This window comes from Pyrus communis, chromosome 10, assembly GCF_041283825.1.
Source record: "Pyrus communis isolate YQ-2024b chromosome 10, ASM4128382v1, whole genome shotgun sequence".
Classification (NCBI taxonomy): Eukaryota; Viridiplantae; Streptophyta; class Magnoliopsida; order Rosales; family Rosaceae; genus Pyrus; species Pyrus communis.
The window spans coordinates 14,173,589-14,200,026 of record NC_142574.1 but is presented as its reverse complement, the minus strand read 5'-3'; the positions used below and the strand labels follow the sequence as shown (position 1 = coordinate 14,200,026).

At 38.6% G+C, this 26,438-nt stretch overlaps 1 protein-coding gene and 1 pseudogene across 2 annotated transcripts; one reads left to right on the top strand and one right to left on the bottom strand.

Annotated features, from left to right (window-relative positions):
* Positions 1-2,749: 2,749 nt before the first annotated feature.
* Positions 2,750-9,481, top strand: LOC137728162 (putative cinnamyl alcohol dehydrogenase 1; annotated as a pseudogene). Its single transcript, XR_015952743.1, has 6 exons — positions 2,750-2,910; position 3,484; positions 4,521-4,633; positions 4,823-5,047; positions 8,525-9,003; positions 9,231-9,481. The product of XR_015952743.1 is annotated as a putative cinnamyl alcohol dehydrogenase 1 (transcript).
* On the bottom strand, positions 9,381-14,307 carry LOC137728700 (uncharacterized). Its single transcript, XM_068467439.2, has 10 exons — positions 13,919-14,307; positions 12,608-12,675; positions 12,466-12,491; positions 12,174-12,264; positions 11,867-11,962; positions 11,158-11,226; positions 10,842-10,900; positions 10,634-10,756; positions 10,021-10,092; positions 9,381-9,940 (listed from the first exon to the last, which is right to left on the bottom strand). The coding sequence occupies exons 1-10, from the start codon at positions 14,006-14,008 to the stop codon at positions 9,870-9,872; spliced, it is 765 nt and encodes a 254-aa protein (XP_068323540.2). The 5' UTR covers positions 14,009-14,307; the 3' UTR covers positions 9,381-9,869.
* Positions 14,308-26,438: the final 12,131 nt, after the last annotated feature.

Below are 26,438 nucleotides of genomic sequence, written 5' to 3'. Positions count from 1 at the left end.
TCAACCTAGTAGACTCGGCACAAGTAAGGAAATAAGGTGCCTATACACGGCACAAAAGCAAAACACACACACGGTGGAAACTTAAAAAAAAAACAAAACAGAAAATAAACAATGTAAACAAGATTCAAGACAAGGGATTAGCAACTTTGCTAATCCCCGGCAACGGCGCCAAAATTTGATGTGTAAATTATGTTGACACACAAATTAAACCCTATTTGTGACAATTGTAGTAATGATGTAAGTAGGGATCGTTCTAACCGGGGATTAACTAGGGGTGCTAATCTAATTTGAATTGACTTAAAAACACAAAAACTAAACTTAAAGACTCTTAACAAGACTACTATGACTCAAAACAGATTTGAAACACTCAAAACTGCCTAAAACAATCAAATTAACTCAAACAGAAACTAGAACTTGATTTGGACGAATTTGAAAGTGTTTATGACTCCAATTGCTTAAAAACACAAAATAAAACAGATTTGAATGACTAAGACTCAACAAAATATGGGGGGATTGTGGTTGGACGAATTTAAACTAAATGGGCAGATTGTAAAGAAAACAGATTGTAAGACAAAATTGTGATGAATCAATGGATGATGGAATAGCTAAGGGGTTCTTCTCCACACATGAAATATATGCAACGTAAATCAATTTTCAATTATCAATTCAATAAGTTATGAACCTCGACACTCCGAGTTAATTAGGTCCGCTTAAATTAACCTTCAGATTTCCCTAGAATCATGGAATTGGATGAATATGCATCGCAAACAAATTATTCCTAACAAATTCTCTATATGAACAGCATGATAAAGACATAAGTTAGAATCATTACGTTCTTTGGAAATCATAAGCATCGACAAGGCATTTGTAACTATGAAAAGCATGATACTCTTGCCAGGAATCTACTTAACATGATCGTGACTAGCGACCTTCACTACTTGTGAATATAAATTCATAACGATTAGGTAAAACAAACTTATATCCTAGCACCAAATTCAAGCATGCAAATTAAGCGTGCACTCTCAATCAACATACAAGAATAAGTTCTAAATCAAACGATTAAGCAAATTGTATTCAAGACTTATGCAACGATAACTGGAAGTAATCAACTTAATTCACATATATAATCATGGTTTCGAATACACCCTTAGCCAAAACGAATTTAGCCAATCACTCTCAAAGCAAAACAAAGATTACATGAATTAAACATTGAAATTTAAGATAGAATACACCTAAAATTGTTCAACAACTCAGAATGAAGAGCCAAACAATTGTGCGAAACTGTCTCCTTTCCTTTGCTTGCGGCAGATTGGATGATGATGGTTTCTGGGCTGTTTTGATGATGTAGAATGGATTTTGGGTGGTGTGGAGGCACGGCAAGGAGTGTGGATGGTGTATGGAGGTGTGGAATGAAGTGGGGAAGGGTGGAGTGGCTGCGGCTGAGAAGGGAGGTTGCTGGAATTGATGGGAAAAGGTGTGGCTGATAGGTTTTTGGGTGATGGGGCTTGCGGCTGAGAAGGAAATAATAGAATGAATGAAAAAGTGAAAAAAAGAGAACCTAGGGTACGGCTAAAGAGAGGGTTTATATAGGGTTTAAGAAAATAAAACCCTAAGTTATTTTTATTAACTCAAATTAATTTAAAGGCTGCTAGAATTAGGAAAAAACTCAGAAATTAAAAGGGATTTGATTAATAGGTGCGGCTAGGGTAAAGGGTTAGGGTTTAATTGCACAACCTAGGACAAAATTGCCCCCCCCTTGCACGGCAAGGGAAGGGAAGAGAGCGAAAGGGCACGGCAAGGTTGTGTAATTGGGCTAAGGCCTTGGTTTTGTGTCCTAAAGTGCCTACAAGGCCTTCAAAGTGGCTAGAAAATACGGACGTTTAAGATTAGGAAAGGTTACCAAAACGGGAAACCTAGGGTTAACTTTCCTACTTCAAGTAGGAATCCTTGTTTGAGTAGGAATCCTCGTTTTGGTAGGAATTCATCGTTTCTTCAAGTCTTCAACTCATTCATTCCTCTTTTGCTCCAAAAGGCTCCAATTTGCATCTTCTTGCACACTTTGGCCTTATAATCTGAAAATACACAAAAGTGACTTTAAACACTAAAATAACTAAGGAAACACAACATAAATGCACGAGAACAAGCTAATTAAATCGCATGAATATGCTCCTATCAGTTGGTGTTGACATATTCATGGGTGATGTTACGAACATTCTCAGTCGGACCTTCTCGTTCTACCATCTCAATTCCTCCTCTAATTGTGCAATGTTGCATATGAACATAACTATGATCTTCTTTTACAGTTCACCTTATGAATATTAACTTTGTAAAAAATTGAACAAATCAAGAATCTTTCAACCTTTCAATTAACGTCATCAAAATTTGAGTGTATAATTTAATAACATGGTTCACCATTTATTCAATTTCATAATTTGACCCAAAAAATAATTTCATATTTGGTTTTGTTTGAAAAATTGTACCAAAATCTAGGTGTTACTATTTCTATTTGCCAGTTGGATGAAAGCGTGGAGAATGCAATGCACGTGTCAAAAGTATAGACCTCAAAAATGTCCCCATACCAAAGAAAACCAACTTTTCTTCTCATCATTTCAGTAGACAAGCATAGGTGTCCATCTTCTTAACCGAACTTTGGCTTTCCATCTTTATTTAATACCTTACTTTGTACTTCTTTTAATACCCAAAAACTTGGCCTCTCTTCTCTCAAAGACTCACCAACCCATCCTCTCTCTCTCTCTCTCTCTCTCTCTCTCTCTCTCTCTCTCTCTCTCTCTCTCTCTCTCTCTCTCTCAAACAAATTCAAATGGGCAACCTAGAAGTAGAGAGAACAACCACAGCATGGGCTGCAAGAGACGCATCTGGCATTCTCTCACCCTAGACCTGCACTCTTAGGTAATAAAACCTTATGTCCCTTCCTTTCTGTATGACATATGATAGGTGCATTATTTACCATATTTTCATATTAATTATCCCCAAGTTTTGTTAAGGAATTGGTCTTAAAAGAGCCTTATTACTTTCCTTTTCTCAGTTTCAGCCAATATGCGCACTTAGGACGTTTCTAATGATAATTCGACTTTCCGGAGGAGTTTTGATGCAAGGCCAATTGAAAAAGGAAGCTCAGAGGCTGAAGATCATTGTGTCCAAATTTCATAATTTTCCATTAAGCCATTCATTCCAGTTTCACAAATCAATCCCCCAGAAGTTGTTTTCCCGTCAGAATTGCGCGGCTGTAGGAGAATGGGAGAATGAAGATTTGAAGACTTTCTGATTTTTCCTAGTGGCGTGCGATATATGCTTGGAAAGATAAGAGATAAAGCTACGTTTCCCGTATTTTTATAGAATTTTCCAGAAGATAAATTGACCCCAAAACTAGCGTGCAAGATAGATGACGTGTTTCCCAAGCCAAGAAGGATTCTTTCCTAGTTTGTGTCATTAATTGTTTAGGAGTTTGTTTTGTTTTAGGAGAGTTTCTCCCAGACCTTTTAGGGTTTTTCTAGTATAAATAAGGTCCCTAACATCAACCCCCGCATAACCCATACCACCACACCATACACCATTCACCATCTCCATAATTTGTGAAGAAGAGCTTAGGGACGTGCTTTGTCATGGATTTCGGGTTCTATCTTTCTTTTATTTTTATTTATATGTGTAACTAAGTTATTTTCTATGGTTTATGATGAAGTCATGGCATGAATATTTGCGAAGTACTTTGTTAATTATTATCCGATTATATGTCATGTTATATTCTTAATCTTTGTGAGTAATTTATTCTAGATTCGAGTTTATAATGACTGATCACCTTTAGCAATTTTGCATCTAGATATTTAGATAAATCTGTAAGGATGACCAATCAATTAGGTTTATTAGAACTAAGATTAAGAAGAGTAGACAAACTAGTGAGGATGACCAATATCAAGCTAGTCCTACTTGGTTGACATGATTCTTCTACACTTAATGGGTTTTTATGTGTTTAATTGTATGTCTAACCAATAGGATATAACTATCATGTAGAGATACAAGAGTTGATGCCGACCACGGATTAATTCATACCTTAGAAAGAACAAACTTTAACATTGGCATGGTAATTAGATAGTAGTTGGCTCTAGGAAAAGTAAATAGGATTGTTGTTGGTGGATTCATAACCTTAGACTTCCATTGTTTCTTAATTTCTTCTTGTGTCGTGTGTTTGTTTTAATTAATTGTCTTTTATTTTCTTGTTAATTTTAGTCTTAATCAATTATTCAATTCAATCTGTCATTTGTTTGTTTAATTAATTTTAGCGTGATTAATCGGTTAAATTTGTGTTAAAGCAATCCTTGTGGGATCGACCTACATGTTCGCTAAATTTGTTTACTAAATGATTTTCTCAGTTCTCTCTCGTATTTGGAACTGAAGTATTACGACATGTTCGTTTATCTACTAAATTTGGTAAATAAAGATAGTGAGTAGTAGTGATCTATTTTATGTGGTAGCTGAATCTTTTTTATTAAAACCATATGCAGAAACAAGGCCCAGAAGATGTTTACATCAAAGTCCTATTCTGTGGGGTTTGCCACACTGATACGCACCAGGCAAAAAATCAACTTGGCATGTCACACTATCCCCCGGTTCCTGGGTATGATAAATCATTCTTCCTTTTCTATATGTTTCTATCATGAGAAATGCTAAAATCAGCCCCACACGATCGATTCTGGCCATTCCTATTTTGTGAGGTCCACAGTCATGCATGAAGAATGGTCAAAATCAGCTCGCCTACACGTGCGACTGATGATTTTAGTAATTATAATGTGTTGCTCGTGAACAGGCATGAAGTGGTTGGTAAGGTGGTGGAGGCTGGATCAGATGTGACCAAGTTCAGAGTAGGAGATGTGGTAGGAGTTGGTCTCGTTGGTTGCTGCAGAAACTGCAACCCTTGCAACACAGATAATGAGCAATACTGCAACAAGAAAATCTGGACGTACGCTGACGTTTACACCTATGGCAAACCTACCCAAGGCGGCTTTTCCGGTGCCATGGTGGTTGACCAAAAGTAATACATGCATTCTCCCTTAATTTTATGGGATCAGCTTATCCTCACTTACAAATAATGTATATTCACCATAGAAATTTATAATCATAACCGTTTAATCTCTTAATCTTCATTTGAAGATCATCTCTAGGAAAAATCATTCAAATCTAATATTGCTTAATCATTCAACATATCAAATAAATCAAAGATGTAGGTGCTAAGAAATATATTCATGATGAACCATTGATTTATTTCATTCATTTAGATTACTACCCATATCTGATTCTTCTTCTTTTTTTTTTTCTTTTTTTTTTTTTTCTAGAGATTCATTATAACTAAGTGGACAAATGAGCTTATTCGACCTACTCCAACCGTTGGATAAAATTCAAATTTTAGATTTTAAACTCAACTCAAGTTGCTTCAAGTCTTAGGCCAAAAAATGAGTTTTAACCCAAAACTCAATTTTGGAGAATATTCGGGCCAGGATTCAACACTAGGTTAGTTGGCCTGGCTCACTTGTGTGTATGGACACGCCCTACACAAACACACACATAGCGCAAACACGCCCAATGCCACCAACGTGTGAGGCGCTTAGGCCATTACCAACCGAAGGGTCTAGAGGGCTGAAAATAGCCCAAAAACTGTCTCCAACCAAGGGCTAGGCCAGAGGGCTCTTGGAATCTAAGAGGGCCCCACGGAATCTGAAAATGCCAAAGGGTTGGAAGGCTAGCTGCATGCAGCCAGGGCGAGGCTGGCCAAAAAAAAACATTAATCATGTCGGTTATAACCGACAAGAATGCTTAAGCTTCAAATGCAACGGCTAGCTGATTAAGCATCAAATGCAACGGCTAGTTGACATCAGCTAGCCGTTGCATTTGAATTTTTTTTTTTTTTTTTTACAGTTTTATTATTATTTTTTATTTACAAAAATTTTCCTATAACTTCTATTTTTCATATATATTTTTTTTTAAATTCTATTTTTTTCCTATAACTTTTATTTTACAAAATTTGTTTCATATTTTTTTTAAATTCCATTTTTTCCTATAACTTTTATTTTACAAAATTTGTCTCCTATAACTTCTATTTCACAAAATTTGTTTCATATTTTTTTTAAATTAATTTTTTTTCTTATAACTTCCTAAGCCATTATACAACATTAAATTAAATTAAGTAACATAAAACAACATTAAATAATATGAAACAACATTAAATAACACTAACCAACATACAAATTATACAACATAAAAAAAACATTTAACATAAAACTTAAATGCCTACTCCATGCTTCTTTTGGACCAAAGATGTGCAACAAGATCCTGTTGTAGGTACTTATTTGTGGCATGAGAACGTATCATTCTATAGTGCCTCATGTACTCATTTATAGAGAAACTACCAGTTCTTGGATTGAAAGGCAAATTAAGCCCATCATATATTTTTGCACGAGCCATTCTTGACCTATATGGATCTTCTTGGTCATCATCGGACTCTCCATCAGTATACCCATCTCGCTCATCCTCCACTATCATATTGTGTAATATGATGCAAGACATCATGATGGAGTCCAAATTTTCTTGACTCCACCCTCTTACCGGTTCGTTGATGATCTTCAACCATGCTTGTAAAATACCGAAAGCTCTCTCAACATCTTTTCGGTATGCCTCTTGGTGTAAGGTAAACAACTTTTCTGCGTCATTCTTAGGGTTTGGAATTGCTTGGACAAGTGTCACCCACTTTGGGTAGATGTCATCTACCAAGTAATACCCCATATTATATTGACGGCTATTGATGTAGTAGTCAAGTTGAGGTGCTTTACCTTCCATCGAGTTATTGAAAAGGGGTGAACACCCAAGAACTGTAATGTCATTTTGGGATCCAGGGACTCCAAAGAAAGCATGCTAGATCCATGTGTCATATGAGGCAACCGCGTCTAACACAACAGTTGGCTTTCTCAACCTTCTGCTAAGGCCTCCTTGCCATTCGGTGAGACAGTTCTTCCAATCCCAATGCATGCAGTCTAATAACCCTATCATGCCTGGAAACCTACGGTCTTTAGCTTTGCGAAGAAGCCGATTCAGATCTTCTTGATTTGGCTCGCAGAGGTACTCGTCTTTGTAAACCTGAACAATTGTGTCACAGAATTATTCACGAGTATGAAGGCATGTAGACTCAGACATATCATGGGTTTCATCCATCGAATCAGCTGGGGAGCCATAGGCCATCATTCGGAGTGCAACAGTAACCTTCTAATGAGGTGAGAAACCAGGGTGGCCTACTCTGTCCCGCTTCTATTGAAAGTATGGATTGACCTGCTGGACATCACGAGGTAAACACTCAAAGACATGACGCCTCATCCGGAAGCGATGTCTGAAATTCTCTTTTGTGTACATCAAGTTGGGGTTGAAGTAGTTGTTCATCAGATTGGCATGCGCCATCACTTTGTTTCGTGGTTTGTAAGAGGGACTAGCAACAGAGCCACCCCATTGAGGTTGTTCCTCAGTTGGCTGACACACCATGGCTGCTGCTCTGTTTTGTTTGTTGCGCCTTACTTGAACTTCTTCATCATACTTTTCATCTTCTTGTCTCATTTGCGCCCATTTTGCTTCCAATTTGGAATTGGATAAGGACCCCCAGTTGGAATCCGAAGAGGATCCAAAGTTGGAATTCATTGCAAACTTGAATTGAAAAAGATTGAATTGAAATAGATTGAATTCAATGTTGTGTGAATTATAGCCCAATATCCACCCTATTTATAGCAAAAAAAAAAAAAAAATTCAAATCCAACGGCTAGCTGACGTCACTTAGCCATTAGATTTGAATTTAAGTTGTAGTTTTTAAATAATAAATTATGTTTGGCCCTATGGTCCTTTGGCCCTTGGTTGGAGAATGAGGCAAATATGGTCATGTACTGTTCATTAAAGTATTAATATCTTGGAGAGCCAGAGGGCTAAAATGAGCCATCTGGCCAGCCCTCAGTTAGAGATGGCCTTACAGCGCAAGGCCGATGCACGTGGAGGTGCATGCCACCATTATGAGCCAAACAGGTTTTTCTTACATCCGACGGTGTTGGATCATTGGATTGTTGGTTCATCCCACAGTGTAGATTCAAATATATTTTTTATATATATATTTGTAAATTTATTGAATTTAACGACTAAGATTTAATATAATCAAATCTAACAGTAATAAAAAAAATGATCAAAATTGTATTCTGGGTTAAAATCTAAATTTTTTAGGTTAAAAAGTTTAGATTTTAACCTAAGAGTTAAAGATGGTCTTCAAGGGTAATGCAAGCATTATCCATTAAAATAACGTTGTCTTGCCCTCGCCATATATTTTACGTCACACCGTTAACCAGAATCTGCACGTTTAAACAAATATTACCTTGTTAACTAATTTTTGTCTGATTGTAATTCTCTTCCTTTGAAAGAGATTCCAAAGTTTGAATCTCTGTCCTTGTTATCTTAGCTGATTTGTATTTATTTATTTATTTTGGTTAAGGTTTGCGGTGAAGATACCCGAGGGCATGGTGCCAGAACAGGCGGCGCCGCTGCTTTGCGCGGGGGTGACGGTGTACAGCCCGCTGAGGCACTTGGGCGTGAATGTGGGTGGATTAAAAGGAGGAATACTGGGACTTGGAGGTGTAGGACATATGGGAGTGAAGATAGCCCAAGGACATGGGGCACCATGCGACTGTGATAAGCTCTTCAGAAAAGAAGAGAGAGGAGGCTTTGGAGCATATTGGGGCCGACGAGACTTGATCAGCTCAGATGCCACAAAAATGCAGGAGGCCGCTGACTCCTTGGTTTACATCATTGACACAGTGCCTGTTGGCCACCCACTCGAGCCGTACATCTCTTTGTTGAAGCTTGATGGGTGCTATTAACGCCCCATTACGATTCGTCTCCCCAGTGGTCATGCTTGGTGAGTTCGATCTTCTGTCACCGCCTTCGACCAGCAGCGGTTTAATCAAATTTTCGGTTGGGAAATGATATTTGCACACCTTTTTTCACTTTGTGCATCACTCTTATTTATGGGACGCCCTTATTAAAATGTGTGCGAAAAGCGTCTCTTTAATCCCTCTCAGTAGGGTTGCTTATTTTTAAGGTGTATAATTATCTTACGAGTTTAGATTTTAGGTTTCAAGTCGAGACTAGTAACTGATGTATTGTTATAACCTCTGTGCTGTGCAATTATGCGCAGGGAGCTTCAGTTCTGCGAAGAGAAAGGATTGACAACCATGATCCAAGTGGTTAAGATGGACTACATCAACACAGCTTTCGAGAGGTTGGAGAAAAACAACGTTAGGTACAGGTTCGTCGTTGATGTGGCCGGTAGCAAGCTTCGAACAATAAAATGAAGAAACACTGTCCATGTTTATTGAGGAATCTGTTTTATAGTGTATGCAGAACAAAAAATAATTAAGGAATAAATGGCTCAACTCTCTTCAGTTGCTAATTCACCGTACCTATTCTATTCAATTGACTCCAAAACATTTTTTGGTACAACGGGAACAGAATCTTCAAAACAAGTCGACTATAATTTTTCAAAAATTTATGTAAATGAAAAGCATAGATTTGCAGACAAATCGTAGCATTCGATACATCTCTGGGATCAATGTTCACCTCTAAAAAACACACTTGATGCCCTATCTTTGTTGGTCCAATCTTCGTTCACAGTGGTAAAATGACTACAAGGGAAGCCACACAAGCTTTTTCCTATGTGACCTGCTGCTGATAATCATATCATGCATAAGCATTCAATAATCCACTGATGCCTTCTCGAGTTGTGGCCTCTCAATTAGTAACCCAAGCATGACATGTGCTGTCTTAAATGTTTGCCTCAATTAAATCCATACTCGTTGACTAAAGTACATGTTCATAAAGTATCTTGAAGGACTGAAGCCACTCAAAATCACTGCAGACGGGAAACAAACAATTTTGACACTAGGTGTATGGGAAAGCAAACTCAAAAGAGAGAGTTCATGCAACACTTACAGATCGGAGAGAGGACAATGACAACACCGATTGGATATAAGAAGAAAGTGGTCCTCTCCAGAAAGGGCAGTACTGCAAAACATAGGGCATGCAATCAGTATGACGCACGAAGGCAAACTAACTCAAGTTCCTAACAAAGAAGTATATCATTGACAAGTATGTTTCATAGAGTTCTTCTCGTATATGGAAATGAAAAAAACTCAACAAGTTGCATTCGAATCTAAAGTCATTGTGTTACATTACAAGCTGATGAGCCAACTTAATTGGAAGAGAACTCCAAAAAGAAAAACAGAACTTGAAGAGAATTCAATATTACTGACTATAGAGGAGAATGCTAGAATTGAAATGTAAAAATCTATAATGCTGGCCACCTCTCATCTCCACCGCAAGTGGTGGAAAGCTCTACATATTAATGCATAGGTGAACCGTTTAGACGGTTACTACTCACTAGTCTTTGTTTGACAAATCAATTGCACATTTCCCTTAGAAATATGATTGAATTCATTAATCTTGGCCTTTAAGCAACATTACTTTGTATCCACATCCAAAACACCGAATGAACCTAAACATTTCAATGAAAATTTTCAAGCACAGAACAGAATCATTAGCTTACCATCATAACCTAAAAAGTTGAGATAATGATAGTATGACGTGGCCACCATGAATATCAAATTTGATAGCAATACAGGAAGGAAGCCATGAGCTACCAAAATTGGTGATAGAAAATAATGGATCACTGCAGAACCAAGACACCAAAAGCATTAGTTCACACATTTGAGAATAAAAATATGATAAGGAAAACATATTTTTGTATTAACTACCATAAAGCAGAACAAACATCGGGAAGAAAGAGTTGCAGTGCACATCAAACGCGTACAGCCTTCAATTGACCAAAATCACAACAAAATAATTGATCAGAAGGTAATCAAACAAGAATCGAAATAAAAGTTAGAAATACACTTATATAATTTAAATTACTAGTTCTGGGAGATTCAATCAATCTAAAATCATATTCACATACATAACATGCACATGAACGTACATGCTGATGATATAGGATCAGGAGAAAGACTAAGTTGAATTGTTCAGTAACAATCATATTGCCAATAAAGTGGAAATAAAGGATAATGGACTCGCCATTCAACACGCTGCTCAACAACATGGCTATTCGGAGCCTCTTCACGGAGGTAAGAATTAGTCAAAAACCTGCATGAACATTGAGAAGTGGACTTTGCCATTAGACGAGCAATACTTCACACTGAGGTGTTAAGTATGAATGAAGATTGAGAACTCTATACATAAGGAGACAGAGAACTGAAACAGTTATAAAAGAGACTCGGAACTAAAATGTTTACATTTAAAAGTTCTCCAAATATTAGTTTCCTTCTTGGACTTTTGAGAAATTAATAACGTGTTGTTACCAGCAACTAGCTATTTATAAAAGACCCAGATTCACGTTTACACCAAAACATATGAAATCATCAAACATTTCACTCTCATATGTTCATGCAACTAACATGATCTTTGTCTTTAGATAGATTATTTCATACTCACTATTAGCTTATATAGAAGCCTTTTACTGAATGATTAAATGACTAGGAAACTCAAGGTGGCTTGGCATCGACAGGTGATATCAAACAAATATGTTTTCCTACTTCTATGGAAAATAGCTTTGTTTATCTAAAAAATTGAGTAAGAAAACACAAGAAATTTGGTTCCACAAAACTTATCTGTTCCTTAAATTTTTTCATGAAACAATTGGGCCTGAATAAGAATTAAGAACTAACATATTTCAGGGATCGGACAATACGAGTTCACATTAGTGTTAGAGAGCACTAGTTCTTACCAGCAAAATGTAGCCAGAAGCATCCCGATGAACAAAAAATGAAAAAGCAAAACGGAAATAACTACAAAAACAGCATGTGCAGCACTATGGTCGTACCTGAAATAATAAAAATAATATATAAATCAGCAAAGGATTCCTCACAGAACTCTTAGACCAGTCTAAAGCTATAAAAATAAATAAATAAATAATATAAACAGCAATTAGGCTAGAACTTTTGAGGCAAAGCAATATCAAATTCAGATGAACAACTAAATCCAAAATGCAACTATTACATGTAGAGTGTAGGATTAGTGAACAGTAAACTTACGCAGCACAATAAGCCAGAGTTGCAACTGCAAGTAGAACGCTGCAGATTACAACAAAAGCAGGATCATCGCGTGCCCATTGATTCTTAGTTTCTGAGACCAAAAGGAAAGTAAACCAATTTTCAATTGCGTCAGATGTAGCAGAAATATTTCACAATTTTGACATGTAATCACTTCAAAGGCACACAAATAAATCAAAAAATTTGGAGAAGCCAACCTTATGAATATTTTCCAAAAGAAAAGGAAAAGGAAAGAAATTATCTGCTTCTTATTTTTCATGGAAAAGGGACTTACGCTTGTGATATTTAGTGTGCTGATAGCTGCATCAGTCGCACAGTTCCACATGCAAGATACAAAACTCATTATTAAGGAAATCATGAGCAACAAAACACAACAGTAATGAGGATACTGATGATCTGGAAAGGTGAATACTTACACAACTTTCGGTGAGGTGCATAGGTGAAGCATTTGCCAAAAAGTATATTCAACATCCATTTGTTGCCACTAAAAAACCAACAAAAATCAAAAGAAACATCATTGGTACATGCCTACAAAATCAAAATTATAACAAACTGGATGTAGCATACTAACTTGTTACTGATGAAAATGTTCTAGCTTCCAGAACCAAAGTTAAATGAGATTTCAAAGAGACAACAAAACAGACATAGACGTGCTGAAAAAAACTCCAGATTTCAGACCTATACCCAACACCTGGTTATGCAATAGATAGGACTAGAATTCCAAATAACATGATTATACATCGACTCATGTTCAATTTGCTTCACATCCAAGAAAACTTCTTGGTTGCCAATATTGATATTTAGTTTGTAATTTGCACAGTACACAGCCTTTATTTAGCAGATCTGGATGCCCTAACAAAATGCAGACTAATATACATGTAGCAGGGTCTCAATTAATGTGCAGGCACTGTAAAACCAGGATTCCAAATGAGACTAAAAACTTACATCAAGTTGTGTGGGTTACATCAAATGAAAGGCTCAAAGTATGATTGAATTAGATATATAGACGCGATCTCCAACCCCCTCCCAGTAATAACATATAAAATCATTTATTTGGTCTATCAGCCGCTTTATCCAAAATGCTAAGTTACTGGATCTCTATATTGTTGCTCTGAACCCATCATGGTGGAAAGTTCCTCTGTTCTCTTACTTTCTTAAGCCATTTCGCAACATCAGTGTAAACTTTAGTTTTGCCATTTTGTATGTTTCAGAACCGAAGCATCACACCGACTTCACTCCGATATCTCTTTTAAAAAAGAATACCAAAGTCACACTGTTTTAACCTAGGGCAACTTCTCCACGTGAAACTAGCTCAAATGCACCACATTTCCCTAAAATACCTTCCCCATCTAAAAATGTGATGTTCTCCACATTCAACTGAACAAAGAACTCTCAAAGTCTTCCAAGACCGATGTCGACAAACCTTACCAGCCGCTCAAACAATTGATTACAAATGAGGATTAAATCCATAAAAGCACCTACCTAACAACCTCTAAGCAACCAACAACCCCGAACCCACTTGAAAACCGAAAAAGAACCCAAAATTCGGCTGCACATCCAGATTCCAGAGCAATCAAAGGCACTAATTCTTCCAGAATTCAGAGTTTTTACAACATTATTCGTCGAATTAGATCCAACCCACAAATTATGAAATGCTTAAGCAGCAAATTAGTACGCAGATCAGATCTAAAAGTATAAGCCCAGACAATTAGAGACGAAGAAAGCACCTTGATTATTCGCCGAAGGTACTGAATGGGCATGGGGTTCGTCCGAGATGAAGAGGACGACGACCGCCCTCTCGACGTTGTCGGCAACATCTTCCTCTCTCTCTCTCTCTCTCTCTCTCTCCTATCTCTCTCTCCTGATTCCTCTGTGCTTCTTCGCTTGGAATTCTATGCACCTCTTTGCGGATCTACAAAATCTCTGTACTTACCACCAGCTCTCTCTCTCTCCCACTTCTCTTCGAAAGAGTTCAGAATTTTCAGATGGCAGGAAGCGAACGTAGAAACAACGACTACTTCAGTTTCCTTTGCGCTTACGACCCAAGTTTCGATCAATTCTCGCATTGGGCCGGACCTGCATTTTGAATTGTGAGGTTGGATTGTAATTTCTCTGTACTAAGATTCTCGGAGCAATAGGCAACTCAATCTCCTTAAATAAATAGTAATTGTTTGTAATGAATAATAATTGTTCAAGTGCATCTCCAGTCCTAAACTGAATAGTCCAAGCAATTCGTATTAAAATATTAGCATTTTTTGCTTTATAAAATAATAAAAGATAACTTTATTTTTAATTTCAGATAATAATAAAATATTGGTTTAAATATTTGAATATATTGAAATGTAGTGTAAAGTGGAAGAACACATTTAGGTGTTTATAGAAAAAAAATTATAATTTTTAATAATTTTTAATAATTTTTATTGTTTTTTAATAATTTTTTAATAATTTAAATTATGGCTGACATCATGATGACGTCAGTGTTGCGTCACACAGACAGGACGCTAGGCAAGGTGATTATTGCCCAACTTCTCCATCGGGCTCTCCTTGAACCCAATTGCTCGAAGGGGCTAGAGTGTTTTGGGGAGGGGGAGTGGATTGGGTTGCCTTATCCCCCTAGGCAGTAAGCAACAATGGAGTTGCTCTAAAGGGATTGTTGGACGAGCAAACTAAAAGTGACTTTGATAAAAGAAAAAGGCTTATTTTTTGCTACGCTCCTTGGAACTCTAGTTTGATCTCATTTTGTCCCCTGTAACTCAAAAGTCATCGTTTTACCGTTTACTCCCTAAACTCAAAAATTTATTCCACTTTGACTTATGTACTATATCTTCTCCCTAGAACTTATAGGTCGCCTCCTAAAACATAGGTAGGACCCAACACCTAATAAGATTATATCACATGTGCAATAAAGTTTATTATAAATTTTCATTATGCATTAACATTCAACAATCAGAGAACATTAAGTTTAAAATAAATCGAAGAGATGTAAAAATAAAAAAAAAATCAAAAAAATAAAAAAAAAACAAAACAAAACAAAAAAATAAAAAAAAATAATAAAAAAAAAGATTAGCCTAACGCACCCAAATTAATATATCCAAGGCAATGGGGGTCGAACTGAACGAGATTACCAACCCCAACAAACTCCTTACCATCCCCAGACTCAGATACGAGCTTTGAAGTTTGAATGCTTGAATATGTGGCAGATGAGAAGGAAACCAATCAGGCAATGGTTTTTCGACCATTTTCCATGTATACCCTTCCTACTTTTTGATGGTAATTAATGAAAGATTAAATAGAGAGGGGCATATATGGAAGATTAAATAATAGGATACCAATTAAGTATTAAAAAATATGGAAGGGTGTGGGAAAAGTAGTTAAGAGTGTGTGAAAATCACAACCCTATATTTCATGTGAACTTTGGTTGAAAAATGGCTCTGATATACTTTTGTGATTTTTCCAGGCAAAAAATTTAAATTTGGCGCGATTCCCTCCGGTGCATAGCAGCCTCAACAATTAGACTCACCAGAGAAGAAGGCAAAATATTTCATCAATCTTGACGGAATGTTCCTAATGACGTTAACAACGTCAACATATACCGCCAAACCAATGTAAATTCCGTTAACTATAACCCTTCACGTCACAGTTAACGTTATTGTTATTGTGATGGAATATTATGCCCGGCGGTGAAATATTACTCGATGAGGAAATATTCACTCCAATGACAAAATATTCCATCTCCGGTGCATGTTTGCACACTCGCCTGACTTTGACCTGCGCATAGCAGCGCGTGGCGGCCTCGATCGCCGCATGGTGACACGTCTTGTCACGTGACATCATGCCAATCACGTTCCAACCCCTTTTAATTCCCAAAACAAGCAAACAAAGGGAAAAAGTTAGGTTCTTTGCATTACTATTAAAGTATTAATCAGTACGATAATTTCTCATTTAAGAAAAACTTATGCTAAGGATAAGCTAGGCAAGGCAACTATGACCCCACAATATAACTGGGAGTGGATCTTTTCTTCAAAAGTATTTTTATTATTATTATATTAGTTTTTATACTTGTGCTTGTGTTTATTTGTGTGACATGTCATGTTGAACTTAGAAAATAATAATTACCTACACTTGGTTATTTTATTATTATTTTGTGAGTATAAACTATGGCATGTATACACTTCTCATTTATCTTCTCATTTTAAAATGTATGCATGGTGTCACTTTTAGTTGTACTGTGTAGGCCAGGACTAGCTTTATGTGTATGTTCACATGCACCGTTTACATTCACTTTGGATCTAGAGTAGGTGCTAGCCTGCCTCTAGTTTTGCATTAGGCAACTAAGACTTGTATGTGAGCGTTTAGTGCCAGCTTCACGTGATTATAGTATTAGAATGTAAATTATACACCCAGCCTATTTGTGTAGTAACTTTTTGGATGATTTGTGTGCTTACATGACCTGATGTGCAATGATAATCTGTTATGACTATTGCTTTTAATGTTTTGTACCCGTATTCTTTTATTACTACATCTATTGGGTACTATACAATATACTTTTGAATAATAAGTTAGTTTGGGAAACTATACTTGTTTTTCAACGAAGGGTTACAACTTTTACGAAAACAACGATTTTTACCAAACTTCACTTTTTGGTCCACTCACCTTTGTTTTCGCCCCTCCACAACTTAGTGATGGTACTCTTGTGGCGACGAAGATTATTGGCAACGCTGACATTCACTGATGTTAACGTAGGAAGTGTTTTCTTCATGTACAAACATTCTTCACTTTACTGTTTGACTACTTATGCTTTGACATCACATGTATAATAATGGTTCCTCCCACTATTGCCGACTCATTATTAGTTAAATTAATTCTAGACCTTTAGGTTTTAATTTATTCGCACTTTTTCATATCACATTCACTTATGCCTTCATTACTTTTCAAGTGTTGACTAACACACATTGAGTTGGATGTTCAGGTGGACTTTCCGAGTCGGAGTGTGTTAGTTTGGTATCAAAGCATAGGTTTAGGCAGTCTTGCAATCATCACACACGTGATATTATGCGATAGTCATTCTTGGTGTCAAATGTAGAACTATGCCACCTTGCCGAGGATGTACCATGCTAGCTTTTCCTGATTTGGGCATCTCGGAGCAGCTATCGCTGAGGCCGTCCAAACGACTTTCTACCATTCTCGGAAGAATGCTTTGGATATCACCACTGGTCTTTAAGCGAGAATACTTCTATGACATGGAGATCATGAACTAGCTGAAGCTTGGTTCGAACATGTCGAGAAGACGTTTTGTGCGATGTAGAGGTAGGGAAACTTCTCGATTGATCAATATATCACGACGACAATATGGTTCCTACAAAGATTAGTGTAGACATCGAAATTTCAGTAAAACAAATGCTCACCAATGCATTAAAGTTTTGACGTGTCAAGGCATACATGGCATACGCCACGTGTTGTACAAATTGTACACATGGCGTGTGACTCAACAAAATAGGAAGAAATACCCTTGAAGGACTAAACAAGTTTTTCTTCTCATTTTGGGCAATGACAAGGCAAGTACATTTCAATCCATTGAGGATCAAAACAAGTTTTTCTTCTCATGTTGGGCAATGACAAGGCAAGCACACTTCAATCCATTACGGATCAAAGCAAGTTCTTCTCATTTTGGGCAATGACAAAGCATACACATTTCAAGTTTAAAATGGTGTTAAGTGGGAAATTAGGCCATAAGTTAGACCACTTCAAGTTTAAAATGGTATTAAGTGGGAAATTAGGCCATAAGTTACACCACTTCAATTTCAATATTGCATTAAGTGGGAAATTAGGCCATAAGTTACACCACTTCAATTTCAATATTGCATTAAGTGGGAAAATTAGGCAATGGTGCTTGGAAAGGAAAAAAATATTTTGTGGTGGTGATTCATTCTCAAAGCCTATAAATAGGCTTCTCCATCAAGGTATCAAGCATCAACCAATTCACAAATACATTTCTCTACTCCCAAATTGGAAGAGAATTCCCCAAATCCTTGAAGCCTTGAAACTCCAAAGCTTCCAACCATCCAAATTCCCAAGAAAAGCCAACACACACCAAAACCAATTCACAAATACATTTCTCTACACACCAAAACCTTGAAGCCTTAAAGTCCTAAAGCTCTCAAGAAAATCCCGAAGGATCAAGAAAGCACTCTTCGTTTCTTCATCAAATCCTCCTTCAAGATCAAAGCCTATAAATAGGCTTCTCCATCAAGGTATCAAGCATCAACCAATTCACAAATACATTTCTCTACTCCCAAATTGGAAGAGAACTCCCCAAATCCTTGAAGCTTTGAAACTCTAAAGCTTTCAAGCAAATCCCGAAGGATCAAGAAAGCTCTCTTCGTTCTTCGTTAAATCTTCTTTCAAGATCAAGCCCCGACGGCCCTTGAAGAAAGTGTTCATCCGTTCATCCTAAGCTCAAGCCCTAACGGCCCTTTGGATCAACAACCTCAACAAATCCACACATCCAATCGTTCTTCAAGATTAAGCCCAAAAGCCCTTGAAGATCCGCTCATCCATCAACCTTCAAGATCAAGCCCAAAAGCCCTTGAAGAAATCCACACAACCATTATTCAAGATCAAGCCCCGACGGCCCTTGAAGAAAGTGTTCATCGTTCATCCTAAGATCAAGCCCTAACGGCCCCTTGGATCAACAGCACAAACAAATCCACACATCCAATCGTTCTTCAAGACTAAGCCCAAAAGCCCTTGAAGATCTGCTCATCCATCAACCTTCAAGATCAAGCCCAAAAGCCCTTGAAGAAATCCATACACCCATTCTTCAAGATCAAGCCCAACGCCCCTTGAAGATCCGTTCATCAACTGTTCATCCTTAGATCAAGCCCCGACGGCCCTTTGGATCAACAACTCATCCACAAACCTACACCCTACGAAGATAGAATCAGAGGACCAAATTTGAGAGAGATCGTAACCCCAAAATCAATAAACACAAAAATATTATTTTGTACACGTTATTCTGGTTTCTTGTTTCAAGGAATCTTTCGTGTTCACAAATTTGGCACGCCCGGTGGGATAATCTCTACCTCTCATCTCTGTCTCCGTTCAAGATATTCAAGCACAGTCCATGGCTTCAAACAAAGAACAAGTCATGACTATCGACACTACCTCCATTGAAAAACAGCTGGTTCAGATGAAGGAAACAGTTGCAAGGCTGATAAAGACTGCAGAGGAGAAAAACTTGCAAACCGCCGGACTCATCAACCGTCTGGAGGCACAGCATGGCGTCAAAGTGAAACCAAGCTCTCTTCCAACTAAGAAGACCGAAGAAGGCTTTAACCCAAATGCCTACGAATTTATGTCAAAGGCTAGGCATGACTTTGCTTCCTCTTCAAATCTTGGAAAGAAGGTTTCAAACACCGTCAATGACAAAGATCGTGACCTCACCGAGACTCAAAAGAAGTTGAAGGAGCATGATTACGGAGTTGACAACAACAAAGCTGGACTTGGCTTCACACCAAATGCACTCGTGAAGATTTCAAGCAAAGCGAAAAACGCTAGCGCTCAACACATCAGCGTGAGCATTGAACAAAATCAAGAGGAGCCTAAACCTTCTATTCGAGTGTCAGTCTTCGATAGGCTGAATCATTCAAAACCCAGAATTTCGGCACTTGATCGTATTGGTGGGCAAGACCGAACTTCCGTCTTCAAGAGGCTTAACGCGCCAACATCCCAAAGCTCTGTTTTTGAAAGGTTGTTAAAGCCTAAAAAACAAAGCAACACAGCTATCTCTGCTCTGCGACGATCAGCTTCGGAAAGATTTGAAGATAATGAGAAGCCTTTTGGAAAGAGGAAGACAACACCAAAGGAAGAAAAGCTCGATGGGTTAGCAGAAAAAGGCGACGTTCGAAGCTTGATTCCTTCAAGGATGAAGCGCCAAGCAATCCTGGAGGTCGACACAAAAGGACCACTGAAGGTAAAGAGGCGCATCATCGTCCACACTGACAAATCTTCATGCCAACAAACCCAAGAGAACGGCACTGAAGATGAAATCCCTAAGAAAGATGTCACTTCTGGCTCTTTCGACTCAAAGTCTTCACCTCGACTGTTGGGGGCATGCTCCAAGTCAAGTGAAATTGAAGGATGGACTCATGTCACTCCGAAGAAACTGCACGAGAAACATATGTCTTCTCCACAAGTGCACCAATCGGAAAGGGAGCAAAGCAGCTACTGTCAACCTTCAAAGCTACATGAAAATGTTGAGGATGATGAAATTACAACACAAAGATCGTTCATGCGGGATCTTTTCTTCCTCGAAGACGTCTTCAATTACTCGATCAAGGCTCCTTGCTATGAAGATTGTGAGGAATGCAGTTCGAAGATCGCTTCGAAGAAATTGGACAAGCAGCAACCATCTTGTCCACAAGTTTATCAGTCGAAAAGGGGGCAAAACAGCTCTTGTCAACCTCCAGAACAATGTGAAAGTGTTGGAGATGATGAAATTTCGACACAAAGATCGTCCATCCCCATCACAATGTGCGACCTCTTCCCAGAAGACTTTTTCAATTACTCGGTCATGGCTCCTTCCTATGAAGATTGTGAGGAATGCCTATCTAAGATCGTTTGACAAATTCAAAAAAAAGCTCCTCGTTCGCACGAGCATAAAAGGCGACAACCAACGCTCCTCGTTCGCACGAGCATAAAAGGCGACAACCAATGCTCCTCGTTCGCACGAGCCTAAAAGGCGACAACCAAAAGCTCCTTGTCTGCACGAGTTGAAACTGCAAACGACACCACAAGCTCCTCGTTCGCACGAGCCTAAAAGGTGACACCAAACGCTCCTTGCCTGCACGAGCTGAAACTGCAAACGGCACCAAAACGCTCCTTGCCTGCACGAGCTGAAACTGCAAACGGCACCAAAACGCTCATTGCCTGCACGAGCTGAAACTGCAAACGGCACCAAAACGCTCATTGCCTGCACGAGCTGAAACTGCAAACGGCACCAAACGCTCCTGGCCCGCAAGAGCATAAACTGTGTACGGCAAAATCATCAAAAAAAAAAAAAAAAAAAAAAAATCATCACTCATTTTGAACTACGTCATGACTTGATCCCTCCTCAACCAAGGGTACGTAGGCAACTTGAAACTTCAAAACTTCAAGTACAGTCACATCATCAAAAAAAAAAAAAAAAAAAAAAAAAAAAAAAAAAAAAGAGGAAATAACACATCTTGGTGATGTATATGTTTTATCTGTATTTAGCACAATACACTAAATAAGTAAAGCATGTTCATTGATCTCCGAGAAATTACAAGTGCGTACAAAAAAAAAAAAAAAAAAAAAAAAAAAAAAGAGATGGAGCTTTCATAAAGGTTGTTCACGTGAAGCCCCACTACTTGGGAAAACTACAGAAGCGGGAGGCATCAAAGAAGAGGCCTCAATACTTGGTGGAACGCTAGATGAGCCAGGAAAAAGGTGCCTCTGGAAAAAAGCAGCAAGCCTTTGACGGTCACTTTGACGGTCACTTTGAATTCGACCACTGGATTCTTGCAGCTCATCAAGCTTCCTCTTCATGCCCGTCGAATAGTTATTTGCAAGCACATGCAAACTTCTATTCTCGTGCTTAAGCTGTTTGATCTCTTGCTTAAGAGTTTCCACCTCCGCCATCAATGATTCCACTTGGCGGGATCGAGCAAGTAGGCGTTGGCCCATGTTGGATACAGAGCCTGCGCACTGAACACTGAGAGTTAGGGACTCTTGAACGGCCAACTCATCGGACCGTTCTGAAAGCAGCCTACTATCTTTTGGAGTGAGGAAGTTCCTAGCTACTATCGTAGCTGTTGTTGCGTCCTTCATCACAGAATCTTCACCTGTCAAAGGGCCATTAGAAGATAAGAAAGAAGGGCACCATACATTTACCTGACGCGGCGCACTCGGATCACTGCTGAGACTCAAATCTAAGCAAATGTTAGACGGGTTAGCCATTGTCAAAAGGTTAAAAGAGAAAGGTGGATGGAGTAAAATCAGAAAGGGCCGAAGACGATTTTCACAAACGGGCGATCTTCAAAGTGTGCATGTTGGAGGTAATCGATACCTCTATAAAAAGCCAAGGCGACACGACCACCGATTCAAAAAATCGGATTTTCCTGCGTGAAGTTCGGCGACGCTTTCGCGGCTTTTCAGATAACGCGTTCAACTTTGTCAAAAGATCTCTGACAAAGTTGAAAACACGTGAAGTTTATCATCCCAACTACGCGCCTTTGCCAACAAGCGTGGTGACAGAGCCGCACCCGTGACTATTTTTTCGAAGAGGCGCTCGCTCAGAAATCGAAGAGACGCTTGTTAAAAAATCGAAGAGACGTTTGTCGACAAGGGTAAAAGAACATAACCACCACTTGCTATTGGGAAATCCCTATATATGTCGACCTTCATCTTTTATGGCAAGGCAGACCTGAAAAAAAAAAAATGCCCAACTCTTCCTCACCTCTGAGGGCGCACTCCCAGCAAAGCCTTTCGAAATACTCAATTTTTTCTTCTTCCCCAAAGAAGATACCAGATGCCTGGAGTACATATGACCCAGGAGGAAACGGTAGATTGAAGTATGTGGAGACAAGCACAACAAATACATGTGCTGATCCTCCGCCGCTTCTTCAAAAGCAAAGGTATCTCATATCATCAAGGTCGAAAGCAAAGGTATCTCATATCATGCTTTTTCCTTGTCTTTTCCTTTGTCCTTGTTCTTACTCGCATGGCAAAGTGAAAGAAGCAATCAGCCGGCACTTGGAGTCAGTCTTCCGATCTGGAACCGACTGCCTGGAATCTATTCCCTGGTTGCTTACTTAGCGTTGCTCTCGAGTAGTCATCTTCAACGGTTGATACACTTCCAGAGAAGGGACCACTTATGCAAAGAGGAGCAAGTAAGGCAAGTGAAAATGATACATTGAAGCATGTGGAGACAAGCAACAACTGCATATGCTGAGCTATCCTCTAACCCTCTTCAATACGAATTGGAGAGATTGAACAAAGAAACAGAAAAAAGGAGTAAAGCTCAGACCTTCGGGGGAGACCAAAAGAATCTTGCTGCCCAGTTCAAGAGTAGCACAAAGGAAAATCAACTATTGGAGGAAACCAGAAAATCTTCCAGTCGAACTCAAGATCAAGCCTCGATGGCCCTTGAAGAAATTTCCTGCTGCCCAGTTCAAGAGTAGCACAAAGGAAAATCAACGATTGGAGGAAACCAGAAAATCTTCCAGTTGAACTCAAGATCAAGCCTCGATGGCCCTTGAAGAAATTTCCTGCTGCCCAGTTCAAGAGTAGCACAAAGGAAAATCAACGATTGGAGGAAACCAGAAAATCTTCCAGTCGAACTCAAGATCAAGCCTCGATGGCCCTTGAAGAAATTTCCTACTGCCCAGTTTAAGAGTAGCACAAAGGAAAATCAACGATTGGAGGAAACCAGAAAATCTTCCAGTCGAACTCAAGATCAAGCCTCGATGGCCTTTGAAGAAATTTCCTGCTGCCCAGTTCAAGAGTAGCACAAAGGAAAATCAACGATTGGAGGAAACCAGAATATCTTCCAGTTGAACTCAAGATCAAGCCTCGATGGCCCTTGAAGAAATTTCCTGCTGCCCAGTTCAAGAGTAGCACAAAGGAAAATCAACGATTGGAGGAAACCAGAAAATCTTCCAGTCGAACTCAAGATCAAGCCTCGATGGCCCTTTAAGAAATTTCCTACTGCCCAGTTTAAGAGTAGCACAAAGGAAAATCAACGATTGGAGGAAACCAGAAAATCTTCCAGTCGAACTCAAGATCAAGCCTCGATGGCCTTTGAAGAAATTTCCAGCCCAGTTCAAGACTAAGCTTGTGGAAAATCAACGATTGAAGGAAACCAGAAAATCTTCCAGTCAAACTCAAGATCAAGCCTCAATGGCCCTTGAAGAAATTTCCAGCCCAATTCAAGATCAAGCCTCGACGGCCCTTGGGTTGACATCTACATTAAGGGACTTCAAAACGCATCTTCTACACGTGACAAGCACATGTATACGACGCGCCTTGAAGTGGGGGCATTTGTAGACATCGAAATTTCAGTAAAACAAATGCTCACCAATGCATTAAAGTTTTGACGTGTCAAGGCATACATGGCATACGCCACGTGTTGTACAAATTGTACACATGGCGTGTGACTCAACAAAATAGGAAGAAATACCCTTGAAGGACTAAACAAGTTTTTCTTCTCATTTTGGGCAATGACAAGGCAAGTACATTTCAATCCATTGAGGATCAAAACAAGTTTTTCTTCTCATGTTGGGCAATGACAAGGCAAGCACACTTCAATCCATTACGGATCAAAGCAAGTTCTTCTCATTTTGGGCAATGACAAAGCATACACATTTCAAGTTTAAAATGGTGTTAAGTGGGAAATTAGGCCATAAGTTAGACCACTTCAAGTTTAAAATGGTATTAAGTGGGAAATTAGGCCATAAGTTACACCACTTCAATTTCAATATTGCATTAAGTGGGAAATTAGGCCATAAGTTACACCACTTCAATTTCAATATTGCATTAAGTGGGAAAATTAGGCAATGGTGCTTGGAAAGGAAAAAAATATTTTGTGGTGGTGATTCATTCTCAAAGCCTATAAATAGGCTTCTCCATCAAGGTATCAAGCATCAACCAATTCACAAATACATTTCTCTACTCCCAAATTGGAAGAGAATTCCCCAAATCCTTGAAGCCTTGAAACTCCAAAGCTTCCAACCATCCAAATTCCCAAGAAAAGCCAACACACACCAAAACCAATTCACAAATACATTTCTCTACACACCAAAACCTTGAAGCCTCAAAGTCCTAAAGCTCTCAAGAAAATCCCGAAGGATCAAGAAAGCACTCTTCGTTTCTTCGTCAAATCCTCCTTCAAGATCAAAGCCTATAAATAGGCTTCTCCATCAAGGTATCAAGCATCAACCAATTCACAAATACATTTCTCTACTCCCAAATTGGAAGAGAACTCCCCAAATCCTTGAAGCTTTGAAACTCTAAAGCTTTCAAGCAAATCCCGAAGGATCAAGAAAGCTCTCTTCGTTCTTCGTTAAATCTTCTTTCAAGATCAAGCCCCGACGGCCCTTGAAGAAAGTGTTCATCCGTTCATCCTAAGCTCAAGCCCTAACGGCCCTTTGGATCAACAACCTCAACAAATCCACACATCCAATCGTTCTTCAAGATTAAGCCCAAAAGCCCTTGAAGATCCGCTCATCCATCAACCTTCAAGATCAAGCCCAAAAGCCCTTGAAGAAATCCACACAACCATTATTCAAGATCAAGCCCCGACGGCCCTTGAAGAAAGTGTTCATCGTTCATCCTAAGATCAAGCCCTAACGGCCCCTTGGATCAACAGCACAAACAAATCCACACATCCAATCGTTCTTCAAGACTAAACCCAAAAGCCCTTGAAGATCTGCTCATCCATCAACCTTCAAGATCAAGCCCAAAAGCCCTTGAAGAAATCCATACACCCATTCTTCAAGATCAAGCCCAACGCCCCTTGAAGATCCGTTCATCAACTGTTCATCCTTAGATCAAGCCCCGACGGCCCTTTGGATCAACAACTCATCCACAAACCTACACCCTACGAAGATAGAATCAGAGGACCAAATTTGAGAGAGATCGTAACCCCAAAATCAATAAACACAAAAATATTATTTTGTACACGTTATTCTGGTTTCTTGTTTCAAGGAATCTTTCGTGTTCACAATTAGTAAAGTCATGGTGAAAGTATAAGAATGAACAAATCTCGAAAGACGAAAAAGAAAACTGGATAAATTCAAGTGGCAGTCTGTATGGAGTTCTTGCTTCCGAAGTACAAGACCCTAAAGAAAGACAAATTCATGGACCTAAAGTAAGACAAATATCGATAGTTAAGTACCAACGGAAGTTCATTGTCTTGTCTCGTTACTATATCACCATCACTACTAACCCATTCGAGATACCCTATAAGTCTAAGAAAGGGCCCCACAAATGGCTTTGATTCACACCATGTACCTAAATTTGTATACTCTTAAAAAATATTTAAAAAATTTAATTAACTACACATAAATTTGGACGCATTCTTTGAAATCTTATTCAATTCCATTTTGACCATGCCACAATTTCAAAATGAGAAATGCTAAGCTTTCACTTAATCTTGATTAATTTTATTTAAATTTAAAAAGTAACATTTAATGTGAAAATTAACTAAATGACACGTGGCAAAATGAT

Coding starts and splice junctions, on each gene's coding strand:
- LOC137728700 (XM_068467439.2), bottom strand. CDS start 14,008: ATGTTGCCGACAACGTCGAGAGGGCGGTCGTCGTCCTCTTCATCTCGG. Junction 12,676..13,918: donor ACCTTCGGCGAATAATCAAG/GTGCTTTCTTCG, acceptor TTGGTTTTTTAG/TGGCAACAAATGGATGTTGA. Junction 12,265..12,465: donor GCACACTAAATATCACAAGC/GTAAGTCCCTTT, acceptor TTTTGGTCTCAG/AAACTAAGAATCAATGGGCA.